We start from the raw sequence: 15956 nt of genomic DNA, 5'->3' as shown, positions 1-15956 counted from the left end.
AGGGGGGAAGAGGAGGGAGGAGGGGAAGGTCTCTGAGCCTTTGGTCTGGGTGAAATTGGAAAGTAGACCTGTCAAAGGTATTCATGGTCAGACAGCTGGTCTCTAGCTGCAGAGGCTGCCAAATACCACCGTTGTTCAAGGCTGTGGGAATTTTACCAAGCAGCCCCCAAGCAAATGATTGTGTTGGAAAAAGCTGGGGAACGCTGGGCCCAGGGCGCCTCTGTGGTGCTTGCTGCTGTGAGGAGAGAATCAGGTGGTGTGGCTGGGTTGGCCCATGCAAATGGTGGAGCCAGCACTCACCACTTGCCAAAGCTGCTTGGGTGTTATGCAGATTTGATCTTAAGATATTTTGGTTTTAACACACAAAAAAATAGCTTATGAGCCAGCCAGTGCTGGTCACCATTCAGCTTGGCTCCTCTGCAGCATTTATAATAGAAACTTCATCATGCTGATGGGCCTTGTCCAAGCTGGCCCAAGAGCTCTGGGGCCCAAATCAGTCCATTGTTTACCACTGGCAGCAAAATGAAATTGTCCCTGGCAGGAAAGAACTGACTTGAGGGGATTGATAACCAGACTAGGGGTCTTATTCTCCTGGCCGCTCTGTCCTAGTTCCCTAATGTGATCTCTTAAGGGTTCCATTTGCTTTGGTTACATCCCTTAGAGCCATGGCTCCTGAAAACTGCCTCCAAGCAAAGACTGTGAGGTTGAGCTTTGCAAACCTTCGAGAACAGATTTGCCTCTGTAGATTTGGTGCTTTCCTGGTCCTCTCAGAATTCCTTTTCTTTCAAACCAGGTAGTGGTAAAAAAAAAAAAAAAAAAGGGGGGGGGGGTGGGGGGAGGAGACATAAAATATGAAACAAATCAAATGCAGGAAACGCTCCCTTATAGGAAGGTAGGGGATCCGTTCAAGTTGAGACAGAGCTGCAGCTGTCTCTGACTTAGTCCAGGAAGTGGGCCCTTTTGCTGGGGGACATGAGGCACAGTGCAGAGAGCAGAGGGAACTGTCCTGTCTTGTCAAGTAGCTAGTATTTTACACCGCTCTTCTTTTCTAAGATAGCAGGCAGCCCGCCCACTTAGGAAAGCCATGTACAGTTGCTGGTTCTAAAATTGGCCTGAGGATGCAAAGGTGGGCATTACCGAGCACTTAGCATGGGTGCCTTGATGCTCTGGGTGCTTTTCGCTGGCAGTACAGTGCATCTTCCACCTTTCTTGGCTGTTGTAATGCCCCAGCCCACGGTCTGCTGTTGTGCAGGGAGGGGCAGGTGTGGCACACACTTCTCATTTAAGGTGTGTCTCCAGGTGCTCTGTCTTGTGAGTCCCTTGATGAGGGAGTTACTATGGTAACTGTGCATCTGGAAAACATGCAAGTGTAAACAGCACAACTTGCTCAACTAGCTGCTCTTTGCTAGCCCATGAGAACAGCTTCCCTCTCCCAGCCTTCCCTCTTTGGGAGCGGGTGAAGCTTTTGCCCGGCACCCATCAAAGGTGAACTGGGTTTACCAGAAGGAAGGGATCATGGACTTGTGGCTTCTTGAACTTTTCTTTATCCCAGCACCTCCCCCCGCCCCCACTGAGGTCTCCTCCAGGTGGATCCAGTTTGGCATCCCTGAATCAGCCTCAATTAGCAGTAAATGAACACAGCCCTAGACATTTCCCCACTGGAAATACTCAGGCCATTTGAAGTTTCAGCTCCAAAGTGAGAGTCCAAGGGAAAAAGGGTCATGAAAGCCCAGGGAGAGTCCTAGAGAATTGATCTTCTGATTTATCAACACTGGTTTGAGTCACATCACTATTTTCTTGTGTTACGGCTTGTCCTCCACTCAACATAGTAGCCCCCAGCACACTCAGTTCTGGTGATGTGCTCTCTACTCTTTATCTCTCTGTATCCTTCACCATTGTCTTACAGCATAAAAGAGGTTAAAGCAGCATTGCCCAAAATAAAAAGACCACTTCCCTCCCTCCTGCTATGCCACCAACGGTCACTGTGCCTGCCTTGAGAGCGCTTTCCTCTAGCATTGAGCAGAAAGAGGAAACAGGCAGCCTTCACTTTCCTGAGAAACCATAGTTTCCAACGATCTTAGCAACGGTGGGCTTTGGATACCACTGTGGGTTCTTCTCCCTCTCTCCTGAGATCCGCATCAAGAATTCTTAGCATTTTATAGGGGGAAAGCTGGCCCCCACCAGCATTCTGACTCTGCAAGTACTGAGCCCCATTGCTGCCCTGTGATCTGGGGAGGGAGGAGAACGGGTGCAGGCTGGGAAGTCAGTGGCTGGCTGAGCTCCCAGGGGCCAGCCTCCTCTCAGGCCCTCTTGCTCACTGGCTCTGGCCTCAGGGGCTCCCATCCGGCCATGACTTCTCTCCCTCCTTTGTCTCTGTTCTCATCAGCGCAGACCTCTTGACAGAATGGTCTCTGGGATGTGTTGCCTCCTCCAGACCAGTTTGGGCTGGTCACATCAGCATTTTTCATTCCAGGCACCTGGGATCTAAGATAGCTGAGGCCTTTCAGACATTTCTTTTCTGCTTGAGCAAGATAGGATCATCTCCACAGGGTGCTGGGACACATTGCCAAGGTTGGCTGTGGAGCAGTTTGGTAGAATTGTGAGGTGGGCCTCCCCTCCTCCTCACTCTACCCTTCCTGTGCTGAGGCTGTAGGAAACAGTTCAGCCAGGGAAGTAGGTGAAGGTCAGAAATGTGCCGGTCATCTCCCCTGGTTCCTGGAGACTCTAGGCTGTCTCATATGCCAGTCTCAGCGGCCTGGCCTGGGAGCATAGAGCCAGTGGGGCCTCTTCCTGTTTTTGCAGCTCCTACATCATAGGCAATGCTCACTGAGTGAATGAAGTGCTGCCTTGCATGGGGTGGCACTTGCTGTCCAGGGGACTGATTTTTCCTCCTCACCTAGGGTAAGACTTGAGATAGTTGTGAGCAGCTTTCAGCTTTACAGCCAGAGCAGACCTTTGGCAGTGCATTCACCTGTTGGTACTTCTTAAAAAGATGTATGCTGTAATGCTATGAATTTCAAATGCATGACTTACCTAGCTAGAATTTTTTTCTGCTTATGTTATAATGATTTCTTTCAAATAATGACTTAGCTAAAGACATCTATCTAATGTTTACACTACAATCTAGAATATTTGAAATTCTTTTGAGTCAGGAAGAGGTCAGGCTGGAGTTGGGCTCAGGCACCTCTGGCATTGCAGAAATGTAGAAGGGGCCTGGAAGATACATCACGAAAACCTCTGCAGCTCATTAAGAAAATGTGGCAACTGTGATAAAGTTGATGGCTACCCAGAGAATTGTGTCTCCAAGGCACTGTGTAATCTTCCCCCATCTGTGAGACTATGGAGGTCTTTCTTATCCAGTTAGACTCTGTCCAGAAAGGCAGGTAAATAAACTCTTAGTGCCAACTGGGTCAGGCAGATACCCTTCTAGTTTTATTTTGAAAAACGTCAAACAGACAAAATGCGGACAGGATGTGCCAGCTGCTCTGATTTCGCCACATTGGTTTTACTCTGTAGACCCTCTTAGGATTATCTGAGAGTAACTCGCAGACAAGACTCTTTACCCCTTAATACTTCAGCACGTATCTCCTTAGAACATGGTATGCCCGCAGAGTGATGGTAGTATCACAGCAAGAAAACCCCTCGTTCCCCGGTGCCCACCAGTCAGTGCCCCGCCTGACTCCTCAGTTGTCTCCACAGTGACTTCAGTAGCTTCTTGTTGATAAGCAGGATCCCAGCAAGGGCTGACACACTATATTAGGTGCTAAATTTAGTCTCTTTGATTCTGCTGCCACGTCTATCTTTCATGCTTTTGTGGCACTGACTTAGTATTGTCCACTGTTACCCTTCTAGTCTTGAATCTGAACATGCAAGTTCATTGACAGAGACGACCTGACTAATGTGCCTAAACTGTGCGTGACGGTCTGCTCAGGGGCCCAGTCCACTCTCAGCCATACTGCTGACTCTGGGGCTGGTCCTGCGATATCTGGAATAGTGTCTGCAGGTGGCCTCTTCTGGGAGATGGATTTAAGTCACAGCTCCACCACCTCTTACTATGTGCCTTCAGCAGACCCCCTTTTCTCTTTAAACCTCAGTTTCCTTATCTCCAAAATGAGGGGTTTGGGTCAGGGACCACCTGGTACCAATGAGCTTTGTCGTTCAGCTCTGACTCGGCCCATGGCCTTGCCAGGCAGACACTTGCAGCTTCTCAGTTCAAGAAGCTGCTGCCAGAGTCTTGTACTGGCACCATGAATTCATAGTTGGGAGGCTGCATATGATCCTCTGATGTGCTAGCCTGACGGTCTGCTCTTCCCCTTTGTTCTCCACAGCGGAGATTTTGGAATTGGCTGGCAACGCAGCAAGAGACAACAAGAAGGGACGGGTCACACCTCGGCACATCCTGCTGGCTGTGGCCAACGATGAAGAGTTAAATCAGGTATGCGGCACTCTGACCACTGTCTGTCCAGAGAGAGGCTGAGTGGCTGTCAAGGTGGATTGCATTTTGAACTTTGAACAGCTTTTCTGCCTCCTCATCAGTTTTTCCTCCAAGCTCTGTCAGAATGGAGGGGGCCGGGGTGAAACAGGCATTTGGCCCTTTCCACCCAAGTGAGTGAGGGCCCCTGAGCACCTGCTCCTGTGTAGGCCCTCGTCCTGTCAGTATCCCTATAGATGTGGTGGAGGACGGTCCTGTACCAGCTAACAGTGAACGGTTGGGGGCAGGACCAGGGTGGCCTGGCTCACTGTCTGCTACTTTGGTTTTCCTGCAAGCTGCTCAAAGGAGTCACCATAGCCAGTGGGGGAGTGTTGCCAAACATCCATCCTGAGTTGCTAGCAAAGAAACGAGGATCCAAAGGGAAGTTGGAAGCCATCATCACACCACCCCCAGCCAAAAAGGCCAAATCTCCGTCCCAGAAGAAGCCCGTGTCTAAGAAAGCAGGAGGCAAAAAGGGGGCCAGGAAATCCAAGGTATGTAACTTGGAAGGGCATGTGGAGTGCTCAGGGTGGGTGCTGGTAGCAGCCCAATCTGCCGAGGACATACCTCACAGGACAGGAGCCTGAGGAAGGAGCGTGCGATGCAGGAGCTGATTACATAGGGGTTTGTCCAGCCCAGAGGCCAAAGTCTGGACTCAAGACTGGGTTCCTGCACTCGGGGTTGATAGACAGGCTTTCAGGGAGTAAAGAGGGTACAGGACAGCTGGCGCTGAGGAGGATGCCTGCATCTGTGGAAGTGACCTGTGTGTGCAGGAGGTTCTCATGCTGCCCAGAGGTGCCAGCTGCCTGGTCAGAACTGCTGTCATGTCGCCATGGCTACACATCCTTCTCTGAGCAGGGCAGTTTGTCCTGCGGAATGATTGTCTCATGGAGGAAACATTTATTATTCAGGTGCCTCTGCTGCACCCTTTGTGGACTGAAACTAAAACCTAGGTGCTGAACTTTTTGTGGTGAGCAAAGCTCCTCGCTAGTGTGGCTGATGTGTTGGGTGAGGGAGACCAGCATATCTGAGCTGTGATCCTCAGTGTGGGTGAGCAGCAGCCTGGAGGCCTGGCTGTGAGGGGTCACACACTCTTGTCTGTGCAGGGGCAGGGGCTTCCCAGCTCCTGGAACACATGTTCTGTGCTCTCCCTTACCAGGCCCTGGCCACCAGTGGTTGTCACTGCCTCCACAGCCAGGGAGTTGGAGCTAGTAAAGTAGAAGAGTTCAAGTTTCAGTTTCAATAAAGTGGATTCTTAAAGGTGCCCTGGCCTGCGTCGCTCCCATCTGAATAGGAGGCCCTGGCCTTTCCCAGAAGGCAGCTTCCCTATTGTGTAAGCTCTCGAGAACTTGGAAATGCTTTGTGGGGTCTAACAGTACAGTGCCAGGCCTTCCTTCTAGGAGCCCAGAGTCTCTCCCCAGATGAAGGTGGTGAGGGCACCTCCCAGGATGGAAGGGCCCCAGGATCCTCACACTGCACCTTCCAACATGCACTCTCCTCTGAGCTGATCTGACCTGTCTGTGCCTCAGATAGACTGGCCTCCACCCGTTGGAAGGGGTCTCCTTCTCTGACCTCTAACCTTTATCTCCCATCTGTACATTATCTTGGTTGTATTTCTTCTGTGCCCTTCTGGGTGTACCCTGAAAACCAAAAAATCTAAATTCCTCCTGCCAATGGCCCCTTCACCCCCATTTCTCCCTAAGCAGGCCCAGCATCACTTGAAGCTCTTTGAGAGAGAAACCTGACACTGAAGCGTATCCTGTAAGTGATTTCCAGACGCTTGCACCTCTTTGAGCTCACAAGTCTGGGAGGAGGCGTGGACCAGGCAGGGATTTCACAGAACGCCCTGCTCCGTTACTCATTCCTGCTAACTATAAAATTAGCAGATTGAACTGTTTCTTTTTCCCCTTGCAGCTGAGGGGAGGAGTAGGACAGGGAAAGTAGAGAGACAGACTCTTTAAATGTTAAAAAAAGACAAGTTGCCAAATCTACCCCCTCCTGATAGTGGACTCCAAGGATCTGGCTGTCCCCTGACCCCATCAGGGCAGTGGTGCCGGGGGCTGTCAGGGGCAGACTGTGTCCCTGCTTGGCCTTCCTCGGGCTGTGGATGGAGCCGAGGCCTGGCCGGGGCAGGCGGCTGTTTGCTGCTGCTTAGCAGCCTCTCCAGCCCCTGCGTCTCTAGCTGCCCAGCGCCAAATGTGCTCCCATCACCCGTTTTCTTAATCCAGTTGTTTTTGCCCGTGACTTTCTGAACTTCCCATTTGACCAAGCACTAGGAATGCTCCTTCTTTCTTTTTAGACTTGAAGTACAGAGGGGGTGTGTCTGTCTGTCTGTCTTTGGCTCCTAGTAGCTATATTTGGAACTCAGTCTTTCTAATAACCATATGTCAATAATCACTTGAACACTCAACTTTTCCCTTGATTACAAAAGCAGGAAGTCTGTTATGGTGGTCTGTTTCTCTTCCACACAATAAAACACATTGTCTGCTTACTGTACCAGTATTTGGCTAACATTAAACCCTGGGGGAAGCTGAAATTGGAACCGTGAACAGCTAATTTTCAAAACATTTGTTTAATGTAAATTGTGGTGTCAGCTCCCAGAAACAGCAGAGAACCCTGCATCTCCAGGTTTAAGTGGAATGTTCTGAAAATAACCTTTCCAGAGACACGCAGAGTAAGACTTTGAAACATGCTAAAGCACTTGTAGTGAAAGGGACGTGGTATTTTTCAAGTGTCAACACTTGAATTCCAAATCATAATTTTCCCCCCAGTTCTTTGTAATTGGAAGGTTTTGAAAGTCTCCAGTTGTGACAGCTGAGTCAGCTGTAGTGGAAATGGCTAGAGAAGGCAACAAACCCTCCTAGGGGCTGGGGGTTCAGGGGCCTGGCAATGTGTTCCAGCCCTTCTTTCCTACTTGGGTGGCCTCGGGCAATTTTGTGACTCAGTTTACCCCTTTACCCCCAAATGATGGGGATCTGTCACAGTGTTACAGTTAAATGATGCTGCGTTGTTTATGTGTTTGGGTTTGACTAGGTGATGTGTTTACCAGTTTGGATGCTACCAAAGACAATGAAGTAAAACGTTCTTCTCTCCCTGTTGTGCCCACGTCTCTCCAGAGCACTGTCTGTAATGAGCTCCTCCCTCACAGTCCATGCACGTAAAAGCAGAACGATCTGTAAACCTCCCCATCCTGCCTGCCTTTGAAGTCAACAAATCATGTTACCGTGGTTTGGCAGTGTGGGTAGTGGTTAAAGATGCAAACTGACCTGGCTTTCTGTTCCAGTTCTTGCATTTCCTGGCTGTGTGACCATGACCACATGCTTAACTTCTCTGCTATCTCAGTTTCTCAGCTCTAAAATGGAGACAGAACACTGCCTGGGTGGGAGGCTTCAAAGAACTCTGCCTAGCTGGTGTTCAGAGCACTGTCTGGCACCATCTGGTAGCTGTGCTCCAGCCATGCAGTCGGTCTGTCTGTGTGTGGGCAGAGTTGCCTCCGTGTGCCATGGTTCCCGCGAATTACCCTGCTTGCTCCTGTAGGGGAGAGACCTGTTGCCTGCGAACAGTGCCCAGCTGTTCCTGGCATTCAGAGGCGCACAGGGAGCAGCACTGCATTTGGGTCTCTGTTGTCGTGTGCAGGCGTCTGTAGGTGATTCTCAGGGTGAAGGCGGGGCAAAGCTGCTAAGGCAGTATATATATTTTAACCTTGGCGGCTATTGCTCACACTCGAGCATGTTATTAGCCCATGAGGAATTTTCAACAGCTGCCTCTTCGTGTTCACATTTGACAAAGTTGTTTTGAAAAGATGCATTCATCCAATCAATATCAAGTCTACATGGACTTGTTACTGTTCTCATTGTCAAGGGTACCACAGTGAACAAAAGGGCCTTGCCCTTGTTCTGTGCTCACTGAGCGTTACTCTAGTGAGGGGAGCTGTGACAGGAACAGTGATGGCCCGGGGCAGAGTGACTGTGGTGGGGGTAGGGAGGGGAGACTCCTTCAGTAAGCGACACTTGCTCGAGATGGAGGGAGTCCGGTATCTGGGCTTCCAAGTGACTGGAGGAGAGAGCCCCTGGCAGCAGGCTAGGGGCACACTAGCTCCCCCCTCGCCCCCCAGAGAGAACGTGACAGGCCATGCATGGGGGCCCTAGATAACCATCCTATGTGGCAGTTGGAAAGTCTGAATGTTTCTTAAGATTCCAAGAAAACCATTTATGACTAAATCGCCTGGTCAGTACCTCTGGTCAGACCTTAGAGGGTCTCTGTGAGGATCAGTTTTGCCACAAATTCAGATAAGAAATGATCACACCTAGGAATTTTCACCCATGAACCCTCCAGTTGCCCAGATGAAGGTCACCCTCCTGGGCCGGGAAATATGTTGGGACCTCACAGCCTGGCAAAGGGCCCAAAAAGGCATAGGTAGAGCCCCTCTTCTTTCATGAGAAATAAACATTTAAACTGAAAATTGGGTGATTAATGTTCTGGTAAGGAATGCCAAAGAAAGGAATAGGTTCTTTTGAGACACGGCCATCCTTGCAAAATTCTTGCTGACCTTTTAACAAAATTTCTGGCAGTTCAAACATCAGAACAAAAGACACTAGGCAGTTTATCTTGGGCTGATACTCAAACTAAGTTTGAGCCCTTAGTTCTACAGATTTTTATGTTTCCACAGACTGTGACTTTAGTAGATTTTCAGCTACTCAAAACAAAGCTGGGTGTGTACAGTACATGAGAGTTTTTGGGTTTGTAAAACTAGATGAAATTCTGAAAAGTCAATTATTTTGGAGATTGACAAAGAATATTGCTTGCTTACATATTTTCTTCCAGATGGATATAAAAAGAATCTACCACCTAGTATCACCATTTCATAAACCAGAGTACAATTTAACGCCAAAAAGTTAGAAAGGAAAATAATTCTAGATTACAGGCTTTATGAGAAAATAAGTGTGTCGTTATGATGTGAATGTAGTGACATCTGTCTCCTGAGATAACTGCGGTCTGAAAGCACCCAGTCACTTGCGGACTGGGAACCTCGCAGAAAAAAAGCAGGAATTACCTACCAAGTTATGGACCGGAGACACCTGGGAAGGAGTGGGTGTGTCCACACAGGCTTTGACTACTTTCTCTCATTTAATCAGAGGTTCTCCCATGGTAGTCTCATTTTCTGGATGAGGATTTCCAGGCTAGGGTGGGTGAGCAATTTGCCCAAGTTGATGCAGCGAGAAGTGCTAGGACTCTGATGCAGAAGTTCAGCGTTCAGACATAGTATCACTTGCCTGTCCTATGATCACAGATCTCTTCTTTGGCAGAAGCCCCACTGTTCTGATGGTGGAGGGCTGCAAAGCCACCTGTTGCAGGGTGAATAGCAATAACAGTTTTAATGGAGGATACCACCAGCCAGTGCATCATCACTGATAGTCACTAGTGTCACAACATGGGGAGCAGCCTGACAGTCTGGCTGCACAGGTGACTGCACCTGTCAGGTGAGGGCGGAGAGGAGGCTCTCGGGTGTCTTTCAGTAAAACCAGCTCCACTGCAAGTTTCCTGAAGGGTTCTTACCTCTCAAAATCTAAGTATCATTGGGCAGAAGCAAATCTGTGACTACTTCTCAACTGCATCCCATTCTTGAGCACCTCCTGTATGCTTGCAGCTAACAAGGTAAAGCAGTGTTTTAAAACTTTTTGCTTGCATGTCTCCTAAAACAATTTTGAAAATGGTTTACATCTCACATTCAAAATTTGACAACTAAACTTTTCAAAATACGTTTAGTTCTGCAAAAGATAAAATTTGGGGCATATGATAAATATTAATATTAAAAAAAAACTGTCATGCATGGCTCATTTAAAGGTACCCAAAGAAATATAAATGCTAAATTTGGTCGTTTTGATATACAATCATTTAAAATATACTGCTTTTTAAAAAATGGACATACCACATCATATTTTAGGTGTACAACCTAATAACATTTCATATTTGTATACAGTGCAAAATGATCACCACGTAGTTTATTTCACATCTATTCTTAGCGGTTTTCCAAACTTGAAGCTCTATATCATTTTCTATGGGTCTCTACTCTACACCATATATCTCTGGCTTGTCTTATAGCATCAGACGTGATCTGCTTCACCCTTTTTGCCTATTCCCCAGCCTCCTCCTTCTCTGAATACCACCAGCCTGTACTCTGTAAGAGTGACTTTGTTCAGTTTCTACAAAAAGTCAAATTGTACAGCACTTGTCTTAGACTTAAGAAATTTTCACTTGGCATAATACCCTAAAGTTTCATCTGTTTTATTGCAAATGGCAGATTTCATTCTGTTTTGCAATGGCTGGTTAATATTCAGGGTGGGTGTATGTCTGATTTGCATCTTCTTTATCCAGTCACCTATCAGTGGACATTTCAGTTGTTTGTATATCTTGTCTATTGCAAATAATGCTGCAGTGAACGTAGGGGAGCATGTAGCTTTTCAAATCAGTGTTTTTATTTTCTTTGGATAAAAAGTGGAATGGCTGAATCAAATGGTAGTTTTATTTAATTACTTGAGAACCTCCATACTGTTTTCCTTCGTGATTGTACCAGTTTACATTCCTTTCAACAATATATAGTGTTCCCTTTTCTTTACATTTTCACCAGCCCTTGTTATTTACTTATTTTGATGCTAGCCATTCTGAAAGGTGTGAGGTATGATCTCTCATTGTGGTTTGATTTACATTTCTCTGATGATTAGTTGCTGCTGAGCATCTTTCCATATGCCTGTTGACCATTTGTATGTCACCTTTTGGAAAAAAACATCCAAGATTCTCTGATTATTTGTAACTGAATATTTGTTATTGAAGTGTTTCTATATTTAGATATTAACCCCTTGTTAATTTGTTATTTAATCACATGATTTGGGAATATTTTCTTCCATTCAGAAGGTGGCCTTTTCGTTTTGTTGATGGTTTCCTTTGTTGTGTTGAATATTTTTTCTTTTACCCCCTTTGGAGTGAGATTCAAAACCATGTCATTAGTGCTGATTTCAAGGAGAATACCAATGTCTTTTCCTAGGAGTTATATGGCTTCAGGTCTTACATTCAAGTTTTAATCCATTTTGAGTTAATTTTTATACAGATAATGATTGTTTCATTTTTTACACATTGCTTTCAGTAATGTGTAATTAGTTTTCCCAATACTGTATATTGCAGATACTGTCTTTGTGTGTGTGTGTGTGTGTGTGTGTGTGTGTGGCAAGTTAATTGACCAGATATGTGTGGTTTATTTTTGAGCTCTTGTAGCCCATTGATCTATCTCTTTTTATGCTAGTACCATACTGTTTTGATTACTATAGCTTGACAGTATAGATTGAAATCCAGGCACATCATGTTTTCAACATTGTTCTTTTCTGAAAATTGTTTTCACTATTTGGGGTCTTTTGTGGTCCCATAAAAAATTTAAGATTGTTTTTTCTTTGTGAAAATGCCATTACACTTTTGAAAGTGATTCCATTGAACCTCTATATTGCTTTCAGTAATGTGGATATTTTAGAAGTATTGATTATTTCACCCCATGACCACTGAATATGTTTTCATTTATTTGTCTCTTAAATTTCTTTCACCATTGTTTCATACTTTTCATTGTACAGGGCTTTTACCTCATTGGCGAAGTTTATTTCTATGGATTGTATTTGTTGACATAATTGTAAATGGATTATGTTTGTAATTTTTCTGTGATATTAGTGCATAAAAATGCAACAGATTTTTCTTTTTCCCCCACTTCTTAAACAATTATTTCTCATTTTGATACTTTTTTAAAAAGTTGAATGAAACTAGCAAAAACATTTGAGCTTTATTTGCACTCTGCTCATGCAAATCTTGCTTATATTATCTTTAATGCCTCTTTTTGCTTTCCCTCCACCAAGCCACCCTTGTCCATAGTCTGTCTGCTTCCCTCCCCCATCATCTCCACCCTCTCCCCTGTTACTTCTGGTAACCATTACCTCCTTTTTAACGAGTTTGAAGTTTTATTCCTACTATTCTTTGCATATAAATGTTCTTTGGAATTTATTTTCTACAGGTGATTGAAATCATATTGTGGGAGCTTGTATTATCATGTGCCTAAACTATTCTGTGTTTTTGCCTTGATAATTTCCTTGACCATTCTGTTTTTCTCAGTGGGCTTTATCAACAGGGAATTTTGATAAGGAACCTCTCAGGGCAAAAGTCGTGGTATGAGGATCTATACATGCTGAAAACAGCATGTGCAGAAACGTGAATAGGTGTTAATTGTTAAAGTAGCATAAACACTAAGACTTTTCTTGACTTTTCCCCTATTTCCCAATATTGGCTGGGACCAGCTGGGTACAAATCCTCCCCCCAGCGCACACACACTTGTGCATTCCTCATTTGCCTGCTTGCTTCTTTGATCTTTTATTTTCTGTCTGATTCTAAATTAAAACAAGACTGCTCTTGGAGCTGGGCTGCACCTTCATAGTTTAGTCCTTCTAGGTTTGTCATTATTCTGGATGGACTCTGAGTAATCCCTTTTCATCCTACCGCCACATGTTATAATGTGATGCCATCTAATATTTGTCTTTCATTTTTGACATATTTCACTAACATAATAAACTCAAGGTCCATCCATTTTATCTCAAATGCTACTGCTTCATCTTTTTCAAAGCTATATAATATTCCATTGAGTATACATCCCACCATTTTTGTATCCATTCATCTGTTGGAGGGCATTTGAGTTGGTTCTGTAACTTGGCAATTTTGAACAGTGCTTTTGTGTACATTGGCATAGATATATATTTTTTCATGTTAGTTTCCACATTGTGTAAATACCTAATAGAGATATGGCTAGATCATATGGAATTTTCTTTCCTGTTTTCCTTAAGAAATGTCCATACCATTTTCCATAGGAGCTAGACCAGGGAACACTGTTGTATTCCCACCAACTGTGTATGAGAGCTCTTTCTCACTACAATATCACCAACATTTGTTAATTCCATTCTTTTTTTGTGTGGACTAATCTCACAGGGGTGGATAGTACCTTAGTGGGATTTAAATTTTTTTTTTTTAAAGATTTGTTTATACATACAGAACTGGGGTACAGCCCAAAGGTGCAGAGGCGGTGAGAGGATTCACCAGAGAGTGTTGAGCAGAGGGAGCAGAACAGGCAGAGCAATGAAGTACACTGCTGAGGGGAGCAGCGGGCAAGTCAGAAGAGGTTTGCTGTACTATGTGGATCACCTCCGGGGTGGGGATCGAACTCATGCTGAAGTGGCTTTAGCTTCTTAGTGCTGTGCTTTAACCCATTGCATCACCAGGGAGGGCCTAGTACCTTATTGTGATTTTAATATGCATTTCCCTTACAATAAACGATGCTGAATATTTTTTCATGTGTCTGTAGACCATCCTAACATCTTCTATTGAGAATTGTCTGTTTAGGTCCTTTGCCCACTTTTTAATTGCATTCTTACTGGATTGTTTAAGAATTTTGTAAATTTTGGAGATTAAGCCCTTATCAGATGTGTGGTATGCAAATATATTTTCTCATTTTGTACGTTGCCATTTTGATTTCATTGTGGTTTCTTTTGAAATATGAAAGCTTTTAAGTTTGATGGAGTTGCACTTATTTTTATTTCTCTTGTGTTAGGGTTGTGCTCCCAAATATATCTTTGTGGAAGATGTCCTGTAGTGTGTCTCTATATTTTCTTTGAAGTATTTTATGGTTTTGGTTCTTATGTACAAATCTTTAATCCATTTTGAATTAATTTTTGTATTTGTTACAGGATTCTTATTATGGTTACTATCTATCTTTATGGTGTTGTTGTCTGTGATGATGTTTGATAAAATTTCCACTTTTTTGTATTTTCTGAGGCCTGTTTATGTCCTACTATATATGCTCTGCTCTTGAGGATGTTTCCTATGCACTGGAGAAGTAAGCATATTCATTACTTTTGTGATGGAAAGCTCTATATAAATGGCCATTTAAGGCCTTTAAGGCCATTATTGTTCATTTTCTGTGTGGATGATCTGTTCTTTCATGTCATTGGTATGTTGAGATCTCTGTATTTTTGTTGATAGGTGATTTAAGGCTTGTTAAGTTTCTTTATATAACTAGGTACTTATATTTGGAGTATGAATATTAATAACAGATCTTCTTGATGAATTGTTCCCTTATCTCGAGATAGTGCCAATCTTTGTCCCAGATTACCCTTATAGTTGAAAGTCTAGCTTATATGATATGAGAATAGCAGTTCCTAAATTACTATCTTGAGCTATTAGCATGTATGCTCTTATTCCAGCCTCTTATTTTTAGTTGGTTTTTGTCTTTCACTTTTAAATGGGTGTGTTGCAAACAAAGTATTGATGACTGGAATTTTTACACCCATATTGTTAGCCTCTGTCTTTTACACACACACACACACACACACACACACACACACACGGTAAACTTGTTTTATATTTATTTCAAAATGTGGAATGTGAGATCATAATACTTACTTTTTCATCATCATTTTGTGCATTTTTTCATCTCAATTGTAATTCCCATGGGCTTCCCACTCCAGTTCTGCTCCCATTACCTTTTCCACTCCCATAAAATGTCTCTGGTTATAGTTGTTCATTGTTTTGTTTTTACCTTATTACATTTGCTTCTCTTATTTTTGCCCTGATCCATTATGCTCCTTCTGTGAGAGAAACCATCCAATATTTTTCTTTTTCTTTCTGGCTTATTTCAATAAATATGATCCCTTCCAGCTCCATCCATGTTGCTGCAAATGGCATGAGTTTATTTTTTTTGATTGCTGAGTAATAATTCCATTGGGTATATGTATCACATCTTTTTAATCCTGTCATCTACTTTTGGGCATTTGGGTTGATTCCATGTCTTCCCTATTGTAAGTAGAGCATCAATAAACATCCGGGTGCAGGTATCCTTTTGAATCGATGTTTTTGTGTCCTTTGGGTAGATACCCAGGAGTGGGATTGCTGGGTCATATGGAAGATCCATTTTTTAAAAAAAATCATATAATTTATTTTTACACCATTTTGTGCCTTTTTCCATCTCAGTTGTAATCCCCATGGGCTTCCCATCACCAAACACCTGTGTGCCATCACCATAGTCCAGTGCACTTCCCCCCTCCCTCACCCCCATTTTTGACCCCATTCCCCAATCCACCCCCATAAAATGTCTCTGGTATACAGTTGTTCATTATTCCCTCCCCCGTCCTTTATACTCCTGTTATGAGTGAAACCATCCAGTATTTTTCTTTTTCTTTCTGGTTTATTTCACTAAGCATGATCCCATCCAGCTCCATCAATGTTGCTGCAAAAGGCATGTGTTTATCTTTTTTGGTTGCCAAGTAATATTCCATTGTGTATATGTACCACATCTTTTTAATCCAGTCATCTACTTTTGGGCATTTGGGTTGATTCCATGTCTTTCCTATTGTAAATAAAGCATCAGTAAACATGGGGGGTGCAAGAGTCTTTTTTTGTTTTTTAATAT

The 15956-nt window shown here is 44.2% G+C and overlaps 1 protein-coding gene across 5 annotated transcripts in view; it reads left to right on the top strand.

Annotated features, from left to right (window-relative positions):
• The window catches only part of LOC101631133 (core histone macro-H2A.1), a 77886-nt gene that overhangs the window by 22368 nt on the left and 39562 nt on the right, over positions 1-15956 (top strand). For all 5 annotated transcript variants that reach the window (XM_012727860.1, XM_004686739.2, XM_012727859.1 and 2 more), the window contains exons 3-4: positions 4329-4435; positions 4768-4965. In XM_012727860.1, the coding sequence (XP_012583314.1) occupies positions 4329-4435; positions 4768-4965 (305 nt within the window). The remainder of the gene's footprint in view (positions 1-4328; positions 4436-4767; positions 4966-15956) is intronic.

This window comes from Condylura cristata, unplaced genomic scaffold (assembly GCF_000260355.1).
Source record: "Condylura cristata isolate star-nosed mole 26May11 unplaced genomic scaffold, ConCri1.0 scaffold00021, whole genome shotgun sequence".
NCBI lineage: Eukaryota > Metazoa > Chordata > Mammalia > Eulipotyphla > Talpidae > Condylura > Condylura cristata.
Note: the sequence above shows the minus strand (reverse complement) of the source record. Positions and strands in the feature narration are given on the sequence as shown.